The 26,925-nt window shown below is 45.8% G+C and overlaps 1 protein-coding gene across 3 annotated transcripts in view; it reads right to left on the bottom strand.

Moving 5' to 3' along the window:
- MYO16 (myosin XVI) overlaps nt 1-26,925 on the bottom strand; it is a 481,948-nt gene that overhangs the window by 243,671 nt on the left and 211,352 nt on the right. For all 3 annotated transcript variants that reach the window (XM_045081327.1, XM_045081326.1, XM_045081325.1), the window contains exons 15-16: nt 24,009-24,126; nt 10,347-10,494 (exon numbers count right to left, since the gene is read on the bottom strand). In XM_045081327.1, the coding sequence (XP_044937262.1) occupies nt 10,347-10,494; nt 24,009-24,126 (266 nt within the window). The remainder of the gene's footprint in view (nt 1-10,346; nt 10,495-24,008; nt 24,127-26,925) is intronic.

A 26,925-nucleotide genomic window follows, 5' to 3' on the forward strand; every position in this document is an offset into this window, starting at 1 on the left:
TCCAGAATGTTTAGGTTCTGTCTTAGGTTGTAACACGACACGCTCTGCTCTCCCTGCTGTAAGGGGGGGGCCAGTGGAGCGGCCCCCTCTGTCGCTGGTGGGAACGGCAGGCCGGCCCCCTGCACCCCTCCCCTCCACATCTGCTCTCAATCACCCTCCCTTCTTCCAAAGGCTGTGCCGACTGTCAAAAGATGCACCTAAATTTCACAAATGAAACATGTCCGAGTGAGGGCCAACCGACCTGCAGACTTGACGCACACCAGGAATGCAGGTCACACACATAGATGGGGGGAGACGACTTCCCAAGGTCCCAGCCCTTCTGAGGGAGCCAAAGCTCTCATGTTAACTCTTGCAAAGCAATGACTCTTTCAGGTACTCACACAGGACACTGTCACGGGTCCTCCCAGCACACCGGCGAGGGCTGGCCCTGCTCTGCGGGCTCCTGCGGCAGCCCCCCTAGGCCACATGTGTGCACGGCCCCGCGGAGGCCAGCCCCCTTCGCAGGAGAGAGCGGGCAGGCACAGCAGCCTACAGGATTCCCCCCACCGCTGAGGCAGGGAGGGGGGCATCTGATAGGAGTGCTTTGTCACTGACTATTTACCAAGTGCGAAACACGGGCACCCCCTTGCGAGCGCACAACCCCCCTGAATGTCAGCAAGGGCAGGATGAGACTTCAGAGGCCACCTCGGTGTGGGATTTTGCTAACCGTTCCGCGCGCGTATTGATTTCGGCAATGTGGTTCCATCAGCCGGACAAGGAACAGCATCTTGCCTTCCACCAGGCTGTGGCTGTCCCAGGCTTCCTGCAAACTACCAAGGGCACGTGGAAGACCTCTGGGGAGAGTCCACGTGGAAAGCACCGATAAGAGAGATTTTACGTGGCGTGGTCACCGACTCAGTGAGGGGGACGCCAGCCCAGAGCAGACGTGGCTGGAATTCGAGGGACGGCTCACCCGGGCTCACCTGTCCCACGGAGATGGTCACTCCACCTCTGACCCAGAGCAGGCCAGTACGGGACCGCCAGGTGCCAGCAGCAGACGACACGGTCAAGCAGGGATGGGAGAGATGGCAGGACCCCTACTCCCTTGGCCTGACGTACATGGTGGTTGGGAAGCAGGTCACGCCTGAGTGTGGGAGGCGGCTTGCTCACCGCATGGCAGGTTTGAAAAGAGGAAACAGATTCTGTCTCTCACACACACAGGACGGGAACCCAGTCCCTGTAAAATAACAGGGAGTCACCAAGCAAACACCTGAGTGCCGTCTGTGGCCCTTCTCCACAAGCTTCCTCAGCCGGCCAGAGCCACACCTGCAGAGGACAGCACCCCGCGGGCGCAGTGATGGCCTCCGGACCCACACCGGCCGCCGTCTTGACAGAGTTCTTCATAATTTAGAAGGCAATGAAACAATTCTTATCTGTGAGGTGGAAATAATCCTAAATGGAGAGAGACAGAGATGAGAGAGACGACGGGGGTCGGGAGGGACAGAGGCTCTCGGCAGTGGGGTCTGTGTCAGGCACGACGGCACGTGTGGGGGTCACCTCCAGGGAGGGTTTGCCCGGCGGTCCTGGCAAACACCACGGCCGTGGTCCCACACCCACACACACACCGGAGGACACAAGCCACAACTCGTCATCCCAAACTTGTGGACATAAATAGGCTCTCCTAGTCACATTTTTTAATAAATAATGTAATGTGTATATTCCCAATAAGGTTGGCCGTGCGCCTTCATCAGATATTTTAACTCTGGGAGGAACCGTACGGATATCCCCGACAGGCAAGAAATGCATGAAGATTATAAACACACTCGTGTCAGTTCACGCCTGGATCCGCCTCAAACGCACCCAGGTGGCTAGTCTGTTCACCAGCACACGAGTCACAAATGCAGTCCTGGTTTTCAGGACAGTTTGTACTCGGGAACCATGGAGAATCGGTGAAAGCGGTCTACTACACGTTTTTACATTTAATTCACTGACTAGGAAAGCAAGGGGCAGAGTATTTAACTCTCCTAATATGACAGTGGATTTCCTTTCCTTTCCTCCTTATTTATTTATTTATTTGAGAGAAAGAGAGAATGAGAGCGAGCGAGCGAGCGTGAGTGGGGTGAGGGTCAGAGGGTCAGCGCTGAGCAGGGAGCCTGATGCGGGACTCAGTCCTGGGCCCCTGAGACCGTGACCTGAGCTGAAGGCAGCTGCTCGGCCAACGGAGCCCCCCAGGTGCCTGGATTTCCTTTTTCTTAACTGAAAGATAAGCACGGTGACTAACCACCTAATGTCGACGGAGCTTATTTCTTCTTTTAGTATAAAACTAGATCTTCCCTTGACGGATGCTCAACTCCACTCTGACACAAGAGTAGAGAGAATCTCAAAAAACAGGTGAACAATCTCTTCCTTCAAATTCCTTATGGCCTCACCAGCCCTGTTTCCTCGGATCACTGAGAAGACTTTATTTGATAGGACAGAAAAGCAATATCTATGAAATATTTCTGAGCTAGGAGGTTTCATAGCTAAATGGTACTTACTGAATACTCATCGGACATGAGTGTGAAGCACGAGATTGAAAGGGCAGGGAAATAAGTCTGTGCAGACAGGATGGTGGGGGGGCCAGACCCAGCCAGGAAAGAGAGAGGATATCAGAATGGTCAGCGCATGGTATTGCATTTAGAGAACAAAGATGGGAGGCGCCCGAGTGGCTCAGTCGGTCAAGCATCCAACTCTTGATTTCAGCTCAGGTAGTGATCTCAAGGTCGTGACATTAAGCCCTGCATCAGGCTCTGCATTGGGCATGGAGCTCACGGGATTCTCTCGCTCCCACCCTCACCCCTGCTTCTTCCTGAGGTCCTGAGTGCACCCTTTCTCTTGCTCTCTCTCACTCAAAAGTAATAAATAAAATCAAATAAAGAACACAGATGTGAGAATATTAGGTATCTTATCTTCTTTTTGTACTGGTGACTGGGAAAGTAAACACAATCCAACTGGCATTTCAAGGAACAGAAACAAAACTCTGAAAAGAGTGATAGTCTGATTAAGCTGAGAAAAGATAGGTTTTCATCACATGATGAGAGTGCAGACAGTGGAATTAATGTTCCTATGTCAGAACAGACTGTCCATTTCTAAGTGCTAAGGCTGGGTCTCTCCCCAAACGGACAGAGAGTGGTCAGTGGTAAGCTGTTCCTCACTTGGGTTCTGGAGATGGACCGGTGCATCTGAGCGTCTGAAGTCCCCAATTCCTTTCCACTCAGCCCTGGGCAGTTGCATATCCTGTAGATCTCAGTGTGCTCATCGATAAAACAGGAACAATATCAAGATCTACATCACAGAACTGCTAAAAGAATTAAGTGAACTAATATAAGTAATTCCTGAGCACTGTGTCTGGGACTTGCTGTCCTTGGAACATTTAATACAGTCTTACAAGTAGCTTCTTGTTGGTTTTTATGCCTACTCATAAATGTATGCATGTTTATTCATACGTGTGAGTGCACCCTTAAGATTCGGACCATGCTAAAATCTGAAAAAATCTGAAGTGTCAAAATCTGAAGTGTCAGACTCAAAATCTGTCAAAAATCTGAAGAGAAAAGAACTATAAAGTTGAATTTAGCAAATGATGTTCTTGCTCTAGTAGAGGCACTACAAGTTCTCTGTGATGGAAGTTTACATACCCAATAGTTTTTTTTTAAGATTTGTATATTATTTGTATATTTGACAGGCAGAGATCACAAGTGGGCAGAGAGGCAGGCAGAGAGAGAGAGGAGGAAATAGGCTCCCTGCTGAGCAGAGAGCCCAATGTGGGGCTTGATCCCAGGACCCTGAGATCATGACCTGAGCTGAAGGCAGAGGCTTAACCCACTGAGCCACCCAGGTGCCCATTAATTTTTTTTTTAAGATTTTTATTTATTTATTTATTTGACAGAGATCACAAGTAGGCAGAGAGGCAGGCAGAGAGAGAGGAGGAAGCAGGCCCCCTGCGGAGCAGAGAGCCCGATGTGGGGCTCGATCCCAGGACCCTGGGATCACCACCCCAGCCAAAGGCAGAGGCTTTAACCCACTGAGCCACCCAGGCGCCCCAAGGTGCCCATTAATTTCTAAACTATTTATAAACTAATGGAGAACTGAACAGATCAGAGTTCAAATATCACCTTCGCTCCATGCTGGTTGACCAAGGAACCACAGCCCTCAGGCACCCCATCCGCGACACAGGGAAATCGGTTACGACCTTCCAGAATTATCAGGAGCAGACAAAGAGAAAGATCTGCGGGAAGTGTCCAGTCAGTGACGGCTTTTGTTAGTTTTGGAAGTATCACAGTGGCAACCATAAGGGTACCATCAATTAAAAAATATATATATGCCACCATGTAACAACCATCAGTGTCTTCAAGCAGAAATCTGAATTTTTGAGGTATACTCAGACATCAAAATTCTCATAGACAAGCTACTTAATAATATTGTGGATTGGTGAGTCATAATGTTTGGGGTTTTTAAAATATATATGTTTTTAATTTATTTCATTTTAGAGAGGGAGCACAAGCGGGGGCGGGGTAAGGGGAGAGGGAGAGAGAGCCTCAAGCAGAGCCCTGAGCCCACAACCGGAGATCAGGACCCCACTGGCAGCCAAGAGTCAGATGCTCAAACAGCTGAGCCATCCGGCTGCCCTTCACAGTATTGTTTTAACTTTAAACCCCAAAACTATCTGGGGGGGAACATGCATAAAACAGAAAGTATATGGCGAAGCCTCACCGTTCTCGCTCGCAGGCCCGAGGTCCGTCTGCACCACTCGCGGTCCTGCACAGTCTGGTTAGGGAAACCCGCAGCTCGTCCGCGGGGCAGAGCTCAGCCGCCGCCCGGGCTTCCTGCCGGCACCTGGCACCGGGCGGCCTGGCACCGGGCGGCCCCTCCTCCGGCGGCAGCGGGCGCGTCGCAGGCTCGAGGGAACAGGCCTCGCGCGGCTCCTCCCCGGCGCCCGGGTCCCCCGACGGCCTCTGCCCTTGGCCAGCTGCCGTCCTGCACGGCCTCCCCTGGGCTCCGGGCCGAGTCGGCCTGGCACGGCGGCCTCTCGGACGCCGGCAAGAAGAGCCCGAGCTTCCTCTCCAGGGTCCCCGGGACGGGCAGGCGGGGGCTGCGCGCGGGACCTTCTCCCCACGGAGGGAAACACGCAAATAAACGGTGTAAACGGGTGTGGGAGAGAGACGGGGGCAGAGGCTGAGACGAGGTGCTCGTGCCCGAGCAAGCGAGTGAGGCCGCCCCGCCGCCCCCTCCTCTGCTTCTCGGGCTTCTTCCTTAAACGCGTCGGGCTGGGCAGGTGCCGCTCGCGGGCACTTCCAGGGCGCGGCACGTGTGAGCCGCACATTCCCGACTCTTCGTCCCCTAGACTTACCAGCTAAATGTCTTTGATTCAGTCACATACCCGTGCTGCGGACTTATTATCAAAAACAATTTAGAATACTTTCCCACAGGGTTCTGAACACTAAAGAGGGAGAGCCTGGTGCCTGATAACCGTGTGGTTTTTGGTTTGTTTGCTTGGTTTTTGGTCTTCCCCTCTCTCCCCCCTTCTGGGTACATACCACTCAAGACTAAAAAGAAGGAGCCCCTGCCCTCGACTCCGTGCTACCGGCTTTCCACAAGTGGAGTTTACCTGACCATTCCCAGAGGTGACCTAACCCTTTCTATGCTCCCCATATTATAACCTTCTGCTAAGATAATGCAATCTCTTATGGCTTAAGATTTTCATTATGCTACCTGACAAAGAAGTAACCCCAAATTGCTTTCTAAGGTAGAGGTGACAAAGTCTACAATGTCCTAAGTTAGTTTTTTGCTTCACTTATTTTAAATTAAAAAAAAAAAAGTGCACCAACACTGACCTTGTGCTTTCACTTGTATTTTCCTTAACGATGTCCTTGACACAACATTGCAAAGGCAGCGCTTGCCAATTTATAGGCAACACTGCCCTGAACACAATATAGGGTTAAGTCTAGAGTCAGTAGGACTTGGACTCAAATCTGGCTCCTGGCTGACCTGTGTGTCTTCCTGGCGGGGTCTGTCCCATGTGGATGCGGTCCTGTACCCTCTGCTCAGCTCCAGGTGAGAATTCAAAGGCACAAGGAAGATGACACTAGGACAAGGTCTAGAACATGACTGGTGCTGCTCCTTAAGCTGTATGTACTACAATGGTGATTACTACTAGGCTAACTAATAATAGGGGTACCTGGGTGGCTCAGTCTGTTAATCGTCTGCCCTTGGTTCAGGTCATGGTCCCTGGGTCCTGGGATCAAGCCCTGCATCGGGCTCCCTGCTCAAGTGAAGAGTCTGCTTCTCCCTGTCTCCCTCTCCTACTCACACACACACTCTCTCTCTCAAATAAACAAAATCTTTTTTTTAAAAAAGGTAACTAATAATAGAGTCCAGCAGAAATCAATTTGGGTTCCTCTTATCTTGAAACTTTGTGTTGGGAGGGCCTTCAAGATTTGCTTGCCCAAACTATGTGGCCAGATCAATCTTGTACTGTATCACAAAACCCAGAAGAGTCATCCTCAAAGAATATTTAAGTTGACCCTCACCTATGTTTTAATTATGAGAGACTTTCTCAGAGGAAGTTAAATGTGCATAATAAAATCCTTAGCCAAAAACAAAACAAAACAAAAGGAGCCCTCCCGGAGAGTTCATTGCCACAGCGTCTCCTGTGACAGGTGTACTCTCAGGCAGCAATCACAAGTTCAAACACTCGATGAGTCAGAGTTTCCTTTCACTAACACACAAGGTTAGAAACAGGTCACACGCTCGGAGTCAACGGCTGCTTTCGGCTTATAATTCAAAATCGGACCTTTTCTGAAAATGCCACTACGCAGCATCACAGTCCCTTGCGTCGCGCATCAGTAGGGGGAAGACTAGGGACAACCGGCCTGCATTCCAGAGCCCAGCTCATCTGGGACTAAACCCATGAAAGCTGTTTCAAGGAGGCTGAGGATCAGCCATTAATGACTCTTTCGAACTTTGATTAAAGCTCCATTCTCATGAACACCGCATGCTGTACAAAGGAATTCGAAATAGAACTTGAAAAACAAACAGCCAGGAAAGAAGTAAATCATAGGAGGAACCATAAATTAAACAAAAACACAACCAAAAACCTTCTTTCTTCTTTTTTTCCCCTCCCGACCCTGAGGAGAGTGCGCCATCTAGTGGGAACTCCTGGTAAACGCGATCTTCTTTCCAGGGCTTCCCGTGTTCAGACGTGTTTTCCTCGTCACCGCTGTTGTTGTTTTAACAATCTGTACGGGAGGATCCTTATGCAGAGTCTTACAAATCCTGCTCCCACGCGGCTCAGCGACAGGACCTCACGTCTGTACCTTGTACATCCCCCAGTTAAGCAAGAGTGCTATCTGCTTGTTCTAGGTACCCTTCCAACTCCAGAAGCCGCAAAGTATTTTTAGGGGCATTTTTCACTGAAATAAACCTCCATAAATTTTCATATGAGACTTTGAAAACTTTTAGTTCCAAAAACAGAGTCAAATTTTAAAACACACACACACACACACACACACACACACACACACACACACACACACTTTTGTAGCTTTAACTCTAAAGCGTCATCTCCAATGTTTCCTTCCCCTTGGAGTTCAACGAGGTGAGGGCGGAGGATGCACCCGGAGCCTGCCGCCAGCTCCCTGTCACTGCTACGTGGGCTTTTCCTGTGTCCTGCAGATGGTGAGCGGGTATGAACAGAGAGGACAAAAGGTGCATCTGGAGGAAGCAGGCTCGCAAGTCTTTGCAGCATTGGCCTTAAGACCCAACATACTTCATGGACATCACCGCACCAGTTGCCCTGTGGCGTGGGCATTGATAACGAAAGGCCTGTTCCGACGGTCTATTTAACAGAGATAGCGACACCTTTTTAAAGAGAATCAGATCAGTAGATGTGACAGTAGCCACAGTCCTCTTCACAACAGTATGTGTCCAGACACTGATCTTTCCCGGATCTACTGAACGCTGATTTTAAGGAGGAAACTCGGAAGAGCCACCGATTGGTGATGAGTTAGAAAGGTAGCAACTTGAGATTCATACTGCTGACTGCAAACAAGCCAAATGATTTCAAAAATTACGGTCCTTAAGGCACATCCTTACTGAATAAAGATTAGACCCCAACCCGAACTCATGTATCAGACAAATAGGAACTCCTCGAGACTTGTCAGCACACGGTAAAGAGTGAGAAGACCCACACAGCACAACCAGCGTGATGTATGCCTTGTAACTTGCAAAACAGCTTGTTTTATTATGAAACATATGTACATATTATGTACATTCTCATTGTACAAATGTTCCAATTGATATTTTTATGAATCTGGAGTTGTGGTGTGTATTTTTTATTGAGGAATGTTGTTTTGTTCCCATTCGATATTTAGAATACAATTTAATAAAATAAACTCTTTGTTCAAGGGCCTTGAATGATTCATGATTTTCTGAGTTCTTTCCTGTTGGAGCTTCTCACAAAGCAACCCCTGACTGTTTGACTTTCTAAATAGCCTGAGTGATTCCAAACTCTCTTTAGCAAAGAGAGATGAATGCTACAACTGGACCTTAAGAAAGAAAAGCTTGTTTTCTCCCCCACGCTCATACACTTGGAGTGACGGGTCCAAACCTCAGAACCAGAAGTTCTACTGTTTCTTTGCCTGGCAGATTAGACTCTGCTCCTTTACTCTTCAGAGGTCTACGTCAAAATACTAAGCACACGTGTGCAAATGCACACAGACACACTCCCTAAACCAATTATCTGCTATCGACGTGGAGTTCTTGCTTGGAAGCAAGATTCAGAACACAGGAATCCACCAGACATTTCTCCCTCGAGCCTCCTCTTGAACCCCTGACCCAGGGGTTCCGATCTGATGCTTTTCCTCCCAGGGAGAACGTCTCCCACTGGAGATGCTCTGTGTAGCGAAACAAGGTCTAATTCCAGGGACTGTGTTTGTAGCGCGGCTGTTAGAGGCCATATTCTCTTTGGCACAAGCTTCTTTACAGTTCTGGGTTTGATTTCCTCCTTTATGAGACAAGAGGATTTGATTTAAAAAAAAAACAAAAAACATTTCTGTGCCCTAGGAACTTCAAATTTCCATTTTTTTTTTATGACTTTCATTTCTTTTTTTGTTTTCTTTTTTTTAAATGACTTTTAACTGAGCTCCCATGCTCCAGTACTGGTGTTTATTCTTCTGAATTTCTGTTGTTTGGGAGCAGAATAGACCCCTGAAGTCCTTCGTTTTAAATAAGACACAAACTTGATAAGGTCTTAACCTCTCGACCACCCTTCCCCATTCAACGTGACACACTGTACCGACAGCCCTGGAGGTAATACCTTCAGAGAAGTGGGATGGGAGCAGTTCAGCATGTCACGGTGAGTTAGCAAAGGGCAAAGTCATCCCATTGCCTGGCCCTGTGCCGCACCGGCAGTCCCACATCGCAGCAGTGGCCGCCAGGGAGGCCGCCCCGCTGCCTCTCCGTCCCATTCCAGGAGCTCAGCGCCCATGAGATCCCATCACCGCTCCACACCCCTCACCTCTCCCATTGGCATCTCCACTCTGTAGCCCCACAAACTTCTCTACCTTGACGTCTTAACCAGCAAGACCCATTCTCCACCCAGCCCTGGATCGACCAGGGAGCTCGGGTCAGTGCGCCCAGCGCCCTCTTGCTCCCGTCTCCCACCTGCTTCTCTCCTGAAGGGGGCTGACTCTCCTCACTGTGTCCTTCTCCTTCTGATCCAAATCTGGACCCCCCTTCTCGGGGAGATGCATTGGATAGGGCAGGCGGCAGAAACGCACAGGACGCAAAGACATTCCACAGCTCACCCCCTTCACGGCTTCCTCTGCCCCCGTCCCATCCCGTGACCAAGACACCTGCATCCGAGCCAATGCTTTCTGCCTCCGGAGCAGAAAATGAGCTCTCCAGTTTATGCGTGTGCTGTGTCTCCATCCTTCATGCAATTTCATCGGTTACTAATGAATAACGATTGCCAAATAACACTTCCCATTATTTCAAGACTGCCAAAGGTTAGGAATGCATAACTCATGTTCTATCCAAAATACCTGAAGGAATATAAAAGTTTATAATGCACTAATCATTTAAATCTGATTTGACAACTAGGAAAACAGAAACACAGCTTCATACACGTACACAGACACATGCTCAAGCCCCAGCATTCGGTAATACGCTGTTACAATCTTGTTTCACTGAAGGTTGTAACCTAACAGCACTCAATTATTCCTCTGACTCACCACTTCTTCTCCAAAAAATAAGAAGAAAAGTTAAGACTGCTAAAATGCCATCACAACCGGAAGACAGAATTACTACATAGAAAACACGCAGTCACTTACCGGTGTGCATGTAAATTACTCAGGTGAAGTCCGTATTTTTCCTCAGCAGATAGTCCATCCATCAACAAGTAGAAAATGAGGAAATTGCTCTGGCCAAGCGGTTGTGAAACCAGTCTGGATTTCTCGAGCATATATGTATAAATTCTGGCTGGTTAAAGCAGAAACAAAAAGTGACCCCATTAAACGGCATTACTAGTTCCATTTCCATACATTTACACAAACTAATTAATTGCAAGAGATAATAAAACAGCCATTTTCAAACACAGGACTTTTGAAAAATATCTTTAGGCTCTATTTTTTAGAGCAGTTTTTAGGTTTGCAGAAAAATTTAGCAGAGAATCCTGAGAGCTCCAACGTATCCGGTCTCTCCTCGCCAATGCACGGTTTCCCCTTTAGTGACATCTTGCACGAGGGCAGTAAATTTGTGAAAACCAAGGACGCAACACTATTACTTCATTATTAACCAGTGTCTGTAAAAATATGTTGGTGTTCCCTTTTTGCGTTGTACACTCCATGGGTTTTAAGAAATCCGTGATACCACGTGTCCAACACAGGCTTATTTCGCTGCCCTAGAAGTCCCAGGCTCCACTACTCTCCCCACCTGCTTCCCTAACTCCGGACACCCACTGTTCCTCCATGTCTCCGTCCATTTACCTTTCCCAGCACGTTGTGCATTTAGAATCCTGCAGCATGTGAGCAGTGCAGGTTGCCATCATTTCTGTCCCTTTCACTCAAGAATATGTATTTAAGGTCTTCTTTGTCTTTTCACGGCTTGATCGTTTACTTCCTGTAGTCCATCATAGGCACACACGACGGCTCATTTATCTACTCACCTATTAAAGGACATCCTGGTTGCTTATAGTTTCGGCAATTATGAATAAAGCTGCTATAAACATTTGTGTCCACATGATGTGCGGACACAAGTTTTCCACTCAGTTGGGTAAACACCGAGGCATGTGATTCCTGGATCGTATGGGAAGACTATGTTTAGCTTTGTAAATACCACCAAACTGTCTTCCAAAGTGGCCGCACCATTTTGCATCCCCACCAGCAATTAACCAGGGTTCCTATTGCTCCACGTCCTCTGGCCAGTAATTAGTGTCATATGCGTTCTGAATTTCAAACATTCTAGTATTTTTGCAGTGGTATTTCCTTTTTGTCCTAACTCTCATTTCCTAGATCGCCTATAATGGGGACCATCTTTTCACATGCTTATTTATGTTCTGTTTGTGTGTCCTCTTTGGTGAGGTGTCTAGACATTTTGACCATTTTTTTTTTTTTTAAAGTGGGATGTTTGTTTTCCTGTTGCTGAGTACTAATAGCTTATCGCAACTTTTGGCTAACAGTCTTTTATCCGTTGTGTTTTTGCCAATATTTTCTCCTTACCTGGGGTTCATCATTTCATTCTCTTCACAGTGTCCTGCACTGAACAGTTGTTTTTAACTTTAATGAAGTCCAGCTTACCAATTATTCCTTTCATGGGTTGTGTTTTAGTGTTGTATTGAAAAGGGATTGCCAAACACAAGGTCCCCTAACAAAAATTTATCTTATATTATCTTTTAAGAAGTTTTACAGTTTTGTTTTTGCAGTTAGATTTATGATCCATTTCGAGTCATCTTTTTTTTTTTTTTTGCATGTGAATGTTGTGCTGTTCTCGCATAAACTATTGAAATGATCATTTCTCCATTGAATTACCTTTGTTCCTTTGTTAAAGACCAGTTAACTGCATTATGTGGATCTGTTTCTGGTCTCTCTGTTCTTTCCCGTTCTAACGTCTGTTCTTTCACCAGCTCCGCACTGTCCTGATCCCGACAATTTTAGAGTACGTCTTGAAGCTGGGTAGCACCAGCTCTTCAACTTTGTCTCCTCTTTAAATTGAAGTTGTGTTGCCTATTCTGGATCTTTTAACTCTCCATATAAACATTATGTTAATATCCACAAAGTACTGCTGGAATTTCTATTAGGATAGTGTTGAACTTATAGATCAAATTAAGAAAAAATGGATATCTTAACGATATGAAGCCTTCTTATCCATGAACTTTGAATATTTCTCCCTCTGTTTAGATCTTCTTTGATTTTTTTTAACCAGAGTTTTATAGTTTTCCTTATAAAGATCTTATAAATATTTTGTTAGATTTGTACCTAAATAGTTCATTTTTTGGTGGTGGTGAAAATAATACATTTCTAATGTCAAATTCTAATCATTCATTGCTGATATACAGGAAAGCAACTGACTTTTGCATATTAATCATGTATCCTGAATTGCTGGCTTACTAGTTCTAGGACATTTTTGTTGTTGTGATTCTTTCCAAATTTCTACAGAGATAATCATGTCATCTGTGAACAAAGACAGTTTTATTTCTTTCTTTCTACTCTGTATATATACATATTCTTTTCTTGTCTTACTGCATAAGCTAGGACTTCTAGTACAACGCTGAAAACAAGTGGTGAGAGGGACAGTCTTACCTTGTTCTTGACCCAACATTGAACTTTTGTGTGCAAACATAATCTGACACAAAACATGTCCTTGGGTATAACAACAAAAACACCCAAAAAAGTTTTAGAATTTTCTTCATTTTGTGTAATTTGAAAGCACAAGTCATACAGCTATGGAATATATATGTGTGTGTGTGTGTGTGTGTGTGTGTGTGTGTAATTACAAAATATTCTGCTATAGACCCCAGCAAGTATTACTATTGACCAGATCAGAAGTGTATAGGGCCCCATTATAGAAAAAACAAAAACATAGACAATAGTTTCTCACTGTTGCAAACACTGGAAGCAACCCACTGCAGGAAAGGCACACATGACTTGAATCTATGCAGATGCAATTTAATATAGAGAAGGTATATTGGGAAAATTTTAAGACCTATACTGAAATCATATAAAGGAGCCAAGTTACGGCTTCTAGCCTGATGGTAGATAATGAAACAGATGCTTTGATAATAAGATTTGTATCTCAACTAAGGAATAAGACAGATGATGTGTTTATTTAGTTTTTTAAAGATTTTATTTATTTATTGAAGAGAGAGATAATGAGAGAAAAGGAGAGCATGAGAAGGGGGAGAGGGTTAGAAGGAGAAGCAGACTCTCTGCTAAGCAGGGAGCCCAATGAAGGACTCAATCCTGGGACTCCAGAATCATGACCTGATCCGAAGGCCGTCACTTAACCAACTGAGTCCCCCAGGTGCCTGGTGACATGTGTGTAAAGTGGCACATGCCCAGGATGAACAGTATCTAGCCATCTTGTGATTTTTGTGAACTCACATATACTGTAGCAGAACACCTAAATTCATTATTTGAGGTTTTCACCTTTTAACATTACAAAAATACAAACGAAAACAACCCGTCAGGAGAATATGCCGTTGACCTCTTTTTTCACAGAAGCTGAGCAATGACCAGAGGATAAAGGATGGGAATCACAAGCCTGATTTCGCTTCCGAGATAGGACTAGCAAGACAGAAATTACTGTCCATCAACACTTATGGTTAAATGTCTGACAGGCTGAAAATTCTAGTTTTTCTGGAGTGTTTTTTTACTTGTAAAACAGTAAATGATTAAGCGTTCCAATTTCAAATGCAACTGTGAATTATTGTAGTTTCCTACTCTGAAGTAAGGATCCATGGTCAATAAATAAATAATTTTTGATCAAAAGGTGGCAGTTCCTTGGAAGCCAAATGGACAAAACTATACCCTACATTTGAACTAGAAACGTCACCTTGTGTAATGAGTCTGCCAATAATTATTCTCCAAAAGCAAACATGTGAAGTCTCCCAGTGTTGGTTTCATATAGCAAATCTACTGGAAAAAATGGAACCACTAATATGTGCTTCCCTCTGGTAAAATTCATTAAGTGGTCCATTCAGCCCATCATAATGATTATCAGTGCCAAAAGAACCCAAAAAACCCAAAACCTCAAAATTAATACTATTAAGAAAAGTCGTCTTACTAAAAACCTTTTAGAAAAGTTGTTGTAAGTGCATAAACAAAGTCTCTTTCAAAATAATTCCTTTAATTAGTTGCCCAAAGGTGATGCTAAAATTAGAAGGGGGTATTATAGTTTCTTTCCCATCCCTCCTTGAGTATGAAATCAGGTGAGAATTTCAAGGAGAGGTCTTAATTACTACACTTTCTTTCCTCTCTTTTTTTTCTTTCTTAAGCAAATTATTTGCTGAAAACATTTTCCATATCATTAATAACATAAACCCTGTTCAAGAGAATGTTTTCTAAAATCCCATTGGAAATAAACTACAAAGGCTGTTCCTACGCATGGTTTTTCAGCCATCAGCCACGGAAGTACTGACAGGGAATGGAGAGCTGAAGTTGTCTTCTGACCATCACGCTCTATATTCGGAGAAAAGGCTGATCCCACGCCCATTTGTCCCAGCCAAAGTCCAAGCTTCCTTTAGAACAGCATTCAAAACTAATCAAATTCCACATCATAGAGTGACTTCAATACCTTTAATCTAAATTCAAAAACAGTGTAATTAGTAATCATCCCAGGCAGCTCATCTCCCGCAGTGAATAAAATTGCTGTGGGTTAGCGGGATTCTGATCAGTAGGATTTTGAAAAAAAAAAAAAAACAAAAACAAAAAAAAAAAAACTTAAAGGAGCTTTTAGCTAGAAGAAAACACAAAACAACCAGAAATTTAAATTTCTGTGAGACTCTAATATTCTTCCAAATGGAGAAAATGCCAGCTTTTCTGCTGTGTCTGAAATTACAGTGAAATAAAGGAAGGAAAATGATAGGTATGGAGTTGAGGTTTGACTCATTCATGTAAATGTCCACACAGAAGGAAATGGCTAACTGTTTTTATTGGTTTTGGTTTTTGTTTTGTTTTGTTTTGTTTTTTGACTTCTCAAGACCTCCTGTATGCTTTAAAAGATGTCTTATTTCAGGAATATTCCTGACTAGAAATAGCTCTGTGATCCTCTGTCTTTCTGGAAATCTACATATGAGTGTGCTGCTCAGAAAGTTCTGGCACTGTAAAGACATACATGTTCACAGATTATATAGGACATAATATGCCGTAAAAGTATTTTACAGACATATTACTTTTTCTTCAATTATAAAAGAAAATGGAAGAAATAAATCTCCTCTCCTTCAAGAAAGACAAATAAATACCTTCATGGCCCTTCCCTTTGCCTTCGAGAAATTTCCAGCACTCACTGCCACTGCCTCACTCTTCTCCTTAGAAATCATGACCAGTTGGGATCTCTTCCCAGAGCCCCATCATGTCTTCAATTAGAAGTTACCCAAAAGCACACCGTTGCTTAATTAATATATCCAAATATTCTCTTGTTCACTCTTACGTAGTTCTTTTGACTTCATTATCCCAGACTAACACAAGGGGCCGTACGAGGGAAGGTGCCTCAAGGAGGATCCCAAGGGTGACTCCGGGTCCTGAATGGGACATTGCCAATCTCCACCTTCCCTGAACTTCGATGTCCCCACACTAATGTGGGGATGGAGAGACAGAAAGGCCCCAGGCTTCCTCTGGCCTCCAAGAGGAAGGGACCACCATTCAATGCACTTGCGTGGACCAGGCCCTGAGCCGGGGGCGTTCGGACGTTGGCCTCCTTTAAATTCTGTTGTCAGCCTTTTCATGTTGAAACCCAACTGGCTTATCGCCACTAAAAGATGCTGCTTCTCAAAGAAGGTGAGATGAATTAACGCCCTGTGGAACTTCTAAAAAAAATCTGATCGAGAGGACAAAACTAAGGATGACTGATGATGCTAATAATGGAGATGAAGAAGATTATCCAAAAATACCCACAAGCGAAAGCCCTAATAGATTTTCCATCCCATCCATGTGCTGTAACTGTAAGCTAAGTTTCCTAAGTAGATAACATAGCCCTGGCATATGCATTGGGAGGCACTTCTGGTTGTTAGGAAATTTCAGTTTCTGCTTAAACAGATGTGGCGTCCCCAGGCACAGGTGAGTCAGAAGCCCAGTACCCTCCCTTCCCACATGCGGGCTCTGCACCTGCCTCCCTCCGCAGACCTTCTACACACGGCCACTTTACCAATCCCCACGGAACAGAGTGGCACTAAGGATGCATAATATGGTTCTATTCTTGCCATATACAGTCTGTTATTACGAAGAGGAATTGGCTCTAATTAAAAAAAAAAAAAAAGCCCAGAGTTCAATATTGATAGCTTTCTAATCTATTTACACTCTCAGTAATTTGTGTTTTTTGTGGACATGAGTGAGTCCCTGATGGCTTTACACAATTTCCTCCCTGACGTGAAGAATGGTGACCTCATCGTACTGACGCTTCACATGCATTCCTTAGCCTTATTGGTCCTACAAATACTTAGCAAGGCCTTGCTCTACTCTGCACCGGGCAGACCAGATCCGCACCACCAATGGGCTTATACCCCAATAGGAGACACAGACAGCAACCGACCCAACAAATCATGAAGAGGACACTTCCAGATTTTGACAAGTGCTATAGAAGAAATAAGTAAGGAGACAGATCTAGGGATCCAGGGTCACCTTCGAATGAGTTTGGGGAAGAAAGAGAGGTTTCTCTGAAGAAGTGACCTGCACTGAACCCAGGACAGTGAGAGCTGCCTGCCCATTCCAGGAGAAGAGGTAAGCCTCCTCCAGACAGCAGAGAGCGAAAACCAAGCCTTGGCCTCATGTAAGCGAGGAACTTAAAAAGTCTGGCGAGGCTGGAGAACATGGACCAGGTGGGGTGGGGGGACAGGGGAGGTCGGGGAGGACGCAGGCACAGGGGGCTGTGAGGGCTGTAGTGTGCAAGAACAGGGAACTGGTCCTGGGCTTGACATACTGATGAGGGCGGCGAGGGGCTCTGCGGATTGAGAGGGGGAATGGTTGAGGCATAGCCTGACAGCAGTGGCTGATTTCCATTTCCACAGAGCTACACAGCATGCTATCTTCTAATTAACATTCATGAAGGTAAATGAGGCAATGACTTAGGAAAAAGAATTAGTCTGAACACCACAAAATGGGTTCGGTTTATCTCTTGGAGGGAAGGGTGTTCCAAACAAGGCTAAATTCATAAAACAGGGGAACACAGGACCTCAGGGGAGCCTTCAAGGCCACAGGAGCCGGAGAAGCAGGGCTTCTCCTCAGTTCACTGGACCAGAGGACATTCTGACTGGTGAGCCAGCCAAGGGCTCCAATGCAGTACAACTGGGCAGTAGTGACGGGTCCAGAGACACAGCCAGGAATCCCAAGGGGGGTGTCAGAAATGGGGTGAATGTCCACAATGTCCCCAATCGCCAAACTGTGGAAGGAGCCGGGATGCCCTTCCACAGATGAATGGATAAGGAGATGTGGTCCATCCGCACAATGGAGGATGCTCAGCCAGCAGAAGGGGGGAATATCCAGCATTTGCATCGACGTGGATGGCCCTGGGGGGGATTATGCTGAGCGAAGCAAGTTAAGAAGAGAAAGACAATTATCATCTGGTTTCTCTCATACGTGGAGCATAAGGCATAGTGTGGAGGACCACAGGGAAGGGAGGGAAGACTGAACGGGAAGAAATCAGAAAGGGAGACAAACCATGAGAGACTCTGGACTCTGGGAACAAAACGGAGGTCACAGAAGGGAGGGGCGGGAGGAGAGGGGACTGGGTGATGTATTACGGAGGACACGTGTGGGCTGAGCACGGGGCGTCACACACAGTCACAACAAAACTTGGGATGCACCCCAAGCTGGCTAATGATCCTTCTAAAAAAGAGAGAAAAGAAAAGAAATGGGGTGAGGCAGGAAGGGGCCGGCATATCTGACTTCTCTTACAGTGACCACCTGAGCCCACAGGCTGCTGAGCCCTGGGAGAGCCCGGACGCAAGCCAACATGCAGTCATGTCGGTTTATGCCGGGATATAAGTGACCAACGACTGTCGGGGAAGACAGTTGGGACTATTGGCAAAATGAGAAGTCAATGTTACAGGGAACTAAAATACGTCAACGTGAAACCAAACAGTACATTGTAAAGAACGTGTTTATATGGACCCTGTAGAAGAAAGCATCAGAAATACATAAAAGCTTATTTCCGAAGAAATCATAATAGGAAAATAATTTGACTTCATGCCCATATAATAAATATTAAAAAATTAAAAAAAAAAAAGTCGCCTCAGTCTGCAAAGACTTCAGGACAGCAGCTTCCAAGGTTTGAAGTTTTAGCTCATAGTCCTCATATCAGACAGCCTGATAACTTCCAAAACCACAGCTCATTTTGTTATTGTTATGAGCGCACAATCCCACAGTCAAGCTGTTAGGAACACTCCGTCAACATCACAGAAAAGGAGACAACATTATGACCTAACAAAGTATCCCGTGGGGAGCTGGGTTTATCCTGGATCGGGGGAACGTTCTGGTTTTGCATGTCTCGTTGCCACAGGAGGTCTGCACCTCACCGCACCACCTGCAAAGGGCGCCGGCCCAGCCTGCTCGCTGAGCTGAGCACAGGGGTGAGGGGTGGCGTACACACTACGGGTTCACAAACACCGTCGCGGCTCTGCCCGCCCTCCCCGCGGTGAGGGGCGCTACAGCAAGCCCTTCGCAGCCTCCACTGTAAGACTTCAAAAGTAGTTTCTCCCCAACGAAGTGAAACAAGGCTGAAAGGAATATGCGAGAGCGTGGTCTGGTGTCGAGTTTTCCTGTTGGGAGAAGAGTCTAAGGGACATCCGCCCGACGTCCACGCACAGATCCAGCCCGGGAGCCCTCCGTGCTGCGCCAAGTGTCCTTGCGGAAGGATGCTCTGTGATGGGGCACCTGGGGTTCCAAACACTGCAGAGGTCTCTACCACATAGATCTGAATACTTAGAGACAACAAAACGGTCCCCTGGGGAAAAGACTGAAAGGACACTGCCTTATCTTATGTCACAACCTTGCACATACTCAGAGCCTTAATACATTAAAGGACCTTCAAAAGACCAGATATGATCTTCCCACCATTAATTTCATAAGTGCACCTAAGCCCTGAAAACGCCTCTACACTCTTAGATGAAAAGTACAAGTCCTTAGGGATTCAAGTCTGCAAGTTACCTCAGAGTCCCGAGCAACAGGTACTGGCTGAATGCAAGCTCATCACTGTCGGCAGAGGTTTCCTACTACTTGCACACTACAGACTCACCTATGGGGTTATGGTAAGAGGTTCTAGACGTCGGTCCGTCCTGAGGGTGCTGGCACGGGCACCGGGGAACTCAGAACAATGACATTGTTAAATAAATAATCAGATGGGGGAAGTGTTGGGCTGAAAGCCAGACGAGAATGTTCTTTATTAATTAAATTTTCTTCAAAATAAACAGTCCCCACTTTTCTATAGCCGTTATTTCATAAAACTGAGCCTCATATTTTCTATCATAATTCATGGCTGCATCCCTGATTAGGGAGCTGGCATTAAGTTATAACCGTAGGAGCAACAGTATCTATAAAGAGAACATGCCTCTCTCAACCTTAAAATTAGTAAGAGAATACTCTGTCCAAGACACCCATCGCCACTATTTTAGAAAAGTGGATAATTTAAGGGAAACTCTAGAGCACCACAAAGTACAAAATCAACCTGTAACCTACATTCACTTGACCTAGTTTGAGGTGTAAAAATCTTACTCAAGTTTGGTTTATTATTTTAGGGAACACTTAAAATTCAGAAGCCTCTTCCAGGAGACCCATTTGGATAACTCAGCTCTCCTGAAAAACTGTGTGTAAAAGTAGTTTAAATGATTATCTCTTTTGTTTTTCCTTCACAAAAGGAGCCTGGAGATCAGCAGAGATTATCAAAGGTATCCACCGGCCTGAGCCTCCTCTAGTGTTCGGTGCCTCTTTTTGGGGGGTAACGAAGAAGTTCCAAACTGAAAATTAGTTTGAGAGGTCAAGATAATGCAACAGATCCCCCTTATTCTCTGTGGCGTCCCACATTGTGTCCCACAAATGACATGCCTAAGTGCCAACCTGAGGGCCCAGGGACGTGACGTGACGGAGCAGGGAAGCAGCAGATGTACTCATGGTAGGATGAGGCCACGCCGTAGGGCAAGAGCTTCTAGATCGGCACAGTCCCCCCCCACCAACCCCCCAAATCCTACTTCACTCATTCACCCAGTCCGCCTGCTCTCTGTGGTTTCCCCTTTCCATTTTACAAATTGACCTTAGTCCATGTGGTTTGATCAAGGTCATGGGTGCATGGGTTGGGCCTTGGACCCAGGACTTCTGGAGTCTGAGCTCTGTGCAGAATCTGAGGCTCCTCTATAGTCCTGCATACTTCTTGCCCTCTGCTCGAGCGACTCCCACAGGCTCAACTGGCCCTTTACTCACTTACTCACTTGACACTGAACGTTGACTCTACCCGACCTTGTGCAAGACCCTCATCTGCCCTTTGGTGATGAAGAGATGCAGACAGACAAGTGGACGCAGACAGGCGAGGTCCAGCTCCCTGACTATCTGGCAAGCCTTTAAGGGCAGGACCCGGTCCAATGCACGGTTGAGCCAACGCTTCACACAACAGGATGCGCGTGTAAGTGGCCGGTGAAACACAAAATGGGCTTTTTAAGAAAAGAAGTAGTCGTGCTGGAGCTGGACAGGTCCTATGTGACCGGTGTTTGTCAGGAGGGAGACACGGGCACAGACCCTGTGACAAGTGAGGCTGAGACCTGAGCATTACAGCTACCAGCCCATGAGCCCCAAATTTGGCAGCACCCATTGGAGGCTGCAAGAGGCCAGGAGGATGGTCCCATTGGGACATCCAGGACAGTGCCGTCCTGCTGATCCAGACTTCTGCTCCAAGCCAGCGAGCTTGTAGCGCTTTGTCAGAGTGGGTCTCGCATGCTCCTACACTCCACAGAATTTCCATGTGGGGTCTTTCTTCTAGGGGACAATCCGTGCCATCCAGTCCCTCTGCTGGGCACAGGAACTCTGGTCACATTACCAGGAGCTTCCTGGGTGGACTTGGGGAACTTGGGGCCTTCCCCGCTTCTCCAGAACGATGCCGCAGAAGTCCTGTGGAGGCTGTTACGGGCGTGTGAGGGGTCTGCGCCTTGGCCGCGCTGGGGTGGCCGGGGCCTGGGGAGAGGGCACGGTGGGGGCCTCCCCAGGAAGTCGCTGGGAAGGTCTCAAGATTCTCTCTGGGACATCTGAGCAGAGCTCCCGCACAGATCCTCGTTCTCTCTGGGACATCTGAGCAGAGCTCCCGCACAGGTCCTCGTTCTCTCTGGGACATCTGAGCAGAGCTCCCGCACAGGTCCTCGTTCTCTCTGGGACATCTGAGCAGAGCTCCCGCACAGGTCCTCGTTCTCTCTGGGACATCTGAGCAGAGCTCCCGCACAGGTCCTCGTTCTCCAGCCCTTTCCACGTGGTCGCGAGTATGTGAAGGCACGTGCCATGTGTCCCTCGACACTCTGCTTTTCCGTGTCCTGCATTCCGTGTCCTTGCAGGTGCATCCAGAGCAGGCTCCCGCTCCGTGCACTTTCTCTGCACACAGGCTCACCCATCCCCTTCCCCAGGGAAAGCAGAGCCCCTTGGGACCCTTCAGCCTTCCCCGTTCCCAGCAAGGGAGTCTCAACCAGCACTGGCCGGCTTGGTAATATGGGTTTTGCTCTTCACGTTTTTTTTTTTTGGGGGGGGGGGGTGTTGCGCAGAACCACCACAAAATCACTGCCAGATTTTTAAAAGAATGTAGCAGGAGGACGCCAAACCAGCAAGCCTGGGCGCTAGGAATGGAATCAAGGGCGCTAACCCGAGAGGATGAGCCGGAGAACCCTGTGGGCGGCCCCGCCGGCTGAGACGTCCCAGGAGTAGGAGGAGCGGCTCGCCACCATATGCTCCGGCTTTTCCGCCAACTTGCCAACCATGACTTTCGAGAACAACTTGCTAAATTCTGTCCGGAAGGAAAGTCCACAAAGTCAGTAACGGGCAATCCTGCAGAAGCCCATGATCATGTCTTCATCTTGGAAAAGGGAACACGGAATTCCCAGTGCATGAAGTCACACGAGCGGAGTCTGGACAGGGTTCTTCCCTGAGCCATGTGTGCAAAGCATGGGGGCGGGATCTGCGTGGGCTGGCCGGTGCCCCGCAGCCCCGGTGGCCCCACAAGGCACCGGGAGTCCTGGGGAAGAGAGTCCCACTCCGCAGGGCTGCATCTCCAACAAGCTCCTCAGAGTGCAACGAGCGCTCGTCTCAGAGTCACGCACAGGAGCGGCGGCCTTGGGGCTCCTTTGGCCTTGAGGCTCTGTACACAGCTCCCCCAAAGCGCAAAGGGAAGCTGGAGAGGTCTGTTGGAGCTGGAGAGGTCAGGCTGTGGCGCTCTGGCGGCGGGTGTGTCTGTGTGTGTGTGTGTGACATTCCCAGGGCAGGTTAGAAAACCGAGACCCGGAAACCAGAGTCGGAGGCTCAAGACCGCTGCGCTCTGGGTCTCCCTGACAGCGTGAGTCTCCCCGCCTGGCCTGCAGTCGCGATCTTTAAAACACGACTCTCCTGTTGCAGAATTCAAGCTGCTTCCCCAAGGTCGACAGTTGTCTCCTCTGACTCCTTTCCTGCGTTTCCTTACCCAGTTTCACCTCGTAATAGAGGATTTTGACAAACACTTACTGCAAAATACAGGATTTTTGTTTCTAAATCACGGTCAGAGCTAACTTCTGTTTGGCGAAGAGCACTCGAAAACCCCAACTAAGATTGATCTCTTTCTACAATCACTGCACTGAGGCATTGTTTGTGTGCTGACAGCTGTTACTACAGTTTCTACAACACTCGATCCTTCCAAGCGCAGGAGGCACCCACCTACAATGCGGTCCGGACGATTCATTTGCATGGATAATCTGCTTTGATTAGAAAGATGTAAAATCCCAAGTGAATTCTAAATTATCTGAGTTTTAATTTAAAAAAAATTAAAGACGTATTTCCTTAGTTTAGAGAGAGAAAGGGAGAAAGGGAGGGAGAGAGCATGAGCGGGGGGAGAGGCAGAGGGAGAGGCAGAGGAAGGAATCTCCAGCAACCCCCCAGAGAGCAGAGCCTGAAGCGGGGCTTGAGCTCATGATTCTTGAGATCGCGACCTGAGCCGGAATCGAGAGTCGGAGGCTCAACCAACTGAGCTGCCCAGGAACCCTTAAATTAGTTGAATTTTAAATAAGCGCTTTTCATAAAGTGCACATTAACTACTTAACAACAAAAAAGTTGGCTTTAGTTGGGTGGTTATGTGTTGCTTTGATTTGTTCTAATTCCATCATTTTTATTTTATTTTATTTTTTTAATTCAATCATTTTAAAAACATAGCTTCAGCTCTATTTAAAATAAATTTCAATGTCTGTTGCATGAAGGCACTAAGTACTCAAGTTCTCATTTAACTGAGTATGTGAGTCATTTCTTCGTTCAATAACTAGGATTCATTACAGCTATGTTTGGTTTGGTTCCATATCATATAGTTTATACAATAATCATCTTGAAAAGTTTCACCCCACATTTCTGAGTACTTTTCAATTCACAATAATTTTAGAAGCCCTGAACTGGCATCTCAGGGGTGAGCACATCTGATCTCTCTGTCTCTTTCTCTCTCTCTCTCTCTCTCTCTCTCTCTCACACACACACACACACACACACAGGAGCGCAGACCCATGGTCACTGTTGGCTCCGTGTTTGGGGTTCTTCTGCCCTCTCCTGGTAGCTCTTGAGATCTGCCTTTGTTCATTTTATACTTACCTCCAGTTAAGTGTTTCTTCCTCTCGCAGAACTGTAGTTCGAAATACTTTATGAAGCAACTGGACAGGTCATTAAGCGTTGTCTTGGCATGTCCAAAGGCCTCCAAGATGCACATGACCTGTAGCAAGATGGAAACATTCACTGAGCTCCTCAGTTTTAAAAACAAAACCAGGGAATAATAGCAAAGATACAGAACTATCCCCTTAGGTAGGAGGGTCCCTGTTGCTTGTATTGAATTTGTACACTCGCTCTTTCTTCAACGGCAAACTACGAGCAGCCTCTGCCTCAAACATTATAAGATAATGACACACAGAGGGCTTCACTTGGCTTTGCTATCTCTTTACACAAACATAAACAACTCAACACATGTTATTTAGGCTTTCAAACTTAATAGGACAGAAGAAATGCTTTTGTGGTTTTGGAGGGAAGGAATTGGATTTCATAGAGGCAACAGTGAGAATTTCTTTTGAAACAAACAAGTGAACTTAAACATTTGCTTCTAACCTTCTTTTGAACGGGGGACAGACACACACACTTTCAACCCCGATGTTCTCTCCCACAGAAACAGGACTGAGAGTTCCAGATGAGGCTGTTTTACTTGGTGTGTCTCATCACCAGTGTTCTCTTCCAGAGGTGGGGAACTAGGGCTTTAAAACGTCGTTAACGAAGATCTTCATATCAACCCTGGCATCTGAAATTCTTTCCTGACATGTTTCCTTAAACACTGACTATAGAGAAAACACCATTTCTTATCACAATCGATCCTGTCTGTGATGATGATGATGATGACCAAGCAACTCTTCGGAAAGTATGAAAACCTGGAAGGTTCAAAGGTATTTTTCGGTCTTTTTCAAGTCACCGCAGTGAAATGCAGTTCCTGCATCCGCCACAAGGGAGAGGACACTAACCCATCACCTTACTGATACAATGGGTTCTTTTTAATTTCCGGTAAGAGTAGATTTTGAGAATTTTATTCTAAGTTAAAAGAAGTGTGTAAACCTGGTGATTCACAGACCTGTACCCCTGGGGATAAAAATATATGTTTATAAAAAATAAAAAATTAAAAAAAAAAGACTTTGCTGCTTTTTTTTAACCTTCTGGATACTTATCTATGAAAGCATTTGGTTCACCTAGAAGTATTTTGTATCCTGAAAGATGACAAAATAGTATTTCGATTCTAAGCACAATCCCAAGTGCTAAAGCTTGTGGTATTTGCAAAATATACCAAAAGACTGGTTTTTGAACTTTTGAAATTTTGGAGGAGACATGTTGGATTTTTACAGAAATCCCAGAATTTAGATCTCTTTGTAATAGCCTACTTTTAAAGATCATAACAGTGAAGTGATAATAGTGATAGCAGAAACATATACTGAAAAATAATTTGAAATAGTATTTTTAAAGGTCTTGATTTTTGCTTCTTCTCCAATACTTCAAAATTACATAAGTATATTGTGGAATTAACAGTGTAAGTAAATCACACTTTCAACATGTATATTACATTTAATAATCATTTAAAAATTCATAACAAGGATTAGGATGGATTTTTTAAAATATTCTGGCTTCTAGCTATTTTGGTGCTATATCTGTAAATAAGCTGGCTTGTTATTATAGAAAAGAGACATAAAAGATAATGAATAACATGCCCAAACAGGAAATATAGGGTAATATATACCCTATATTTAGAGTATATAGGGTCAAAACGTGTGCTGTGGAGGGAGAAGCAGCTGCCCCCACATTCCAGCTGTGCTAATAACAAATTAACAAATGTGCTAGTAACAAACCTGACACTAAGCCCGGTTCATGAGTCCCCGAACCACCTTCTCTTTTAGGTTAACACAGGAATAGCTCCTTCCTCAGTGTCAGCTGCGGGAAGCTCTCAGCCTGGTGCACAGCCCATGATAAGCATCCAACAAATAACAAGGATTCATTGTATTTTTGATAAGAATAGTAGCAAAATGTATTTTGTGTCAAGCATCACTCTAAAGTTTTCATATATATATATATATATATATATATATATAAAACACATAATATAAATGAAGTTGCATATTAAATTATGTATACTCTACACATGTAGACATATATGGGTAAGTACATTTATACATAGATTTGTTTTATTTCTTTTGTTATATTAAGTACCTATTTCTTAATTACATATTTCTTTTCTTTCTAGTGTCTCCATTCTGTAGAAAAGGGAACTGAGAGATTATGGAAGTCCCCCAAGGTTCAGAGCTTGCTAATAGTGGAGCTGGGGTTTGAACCCAGGCCATCTCTCTGCGAAATAGGGCGTGTTTCCTTTCTGTGTCGCGGGCGGTGACTGCTAGAACCACAGTAAGGACATAGAGGGCTTCCAGCTGTAGGAAGCTAAACCCATTGAGCAAAATGCAAGAGCTCATAGGGCAGTCTTCCACTGGGCTCTGTTGCAGGGTTGAAGAATTCAAGCTTCAGGTCCGGGTTACACCGAAGTAACGTTTTTCACCTTTAATTATCTGCTCAACCAATAGGTGGCGCTAAACAAATGTGTTAAGAGAAATACGGGGGGGGGGCGGGGGGGCGGGGAAGAAGATGCAAAACCGGTATTGGTCCATTGCCCACCTTAACTTCGAAAGAAAATAATGAGAACGTTGTACAAGAGCAAAACTTTGAACAAAAATGTAGCAAAGGGAAGTAAGTAAATTTCTTAAGTATTCAACTTTTATTGGTAAGTTTTTTTTTCTATTTGCAACTGTATGATTTTTTTCCTCTAAAATTTTCATAGCTGTGCCTCTAAAAGCTATGCACTCCTATTTTGGTGGTGGTTAATGTACGGTATTTTCTAAGAGCAAAAATCTGTGGCTTCCTCAATAAAAAACCGTGCCTTAACCAAGCGGACCCTATCATTCCACTCTGTAAAAGCAGTTACTCAATAAATGTTTAG

This window comes from Mustela putorius, unplaced genomic scaffold (genome assembly GCF_011764305.1).
Source record: "Mustela putorius furo isolate JIRA1106 unplaced genomic scaffold, ASM1176430v1.1 tig00000551_pilon_pilon_pilon, whole genome shotgun sequence".
Classification (NCBI taxonomy): Eukaryota; Metazoa; Chordata; class Mammalia; order Carnivora; family Mustelidae; genus Mustela; species Mustela putorius.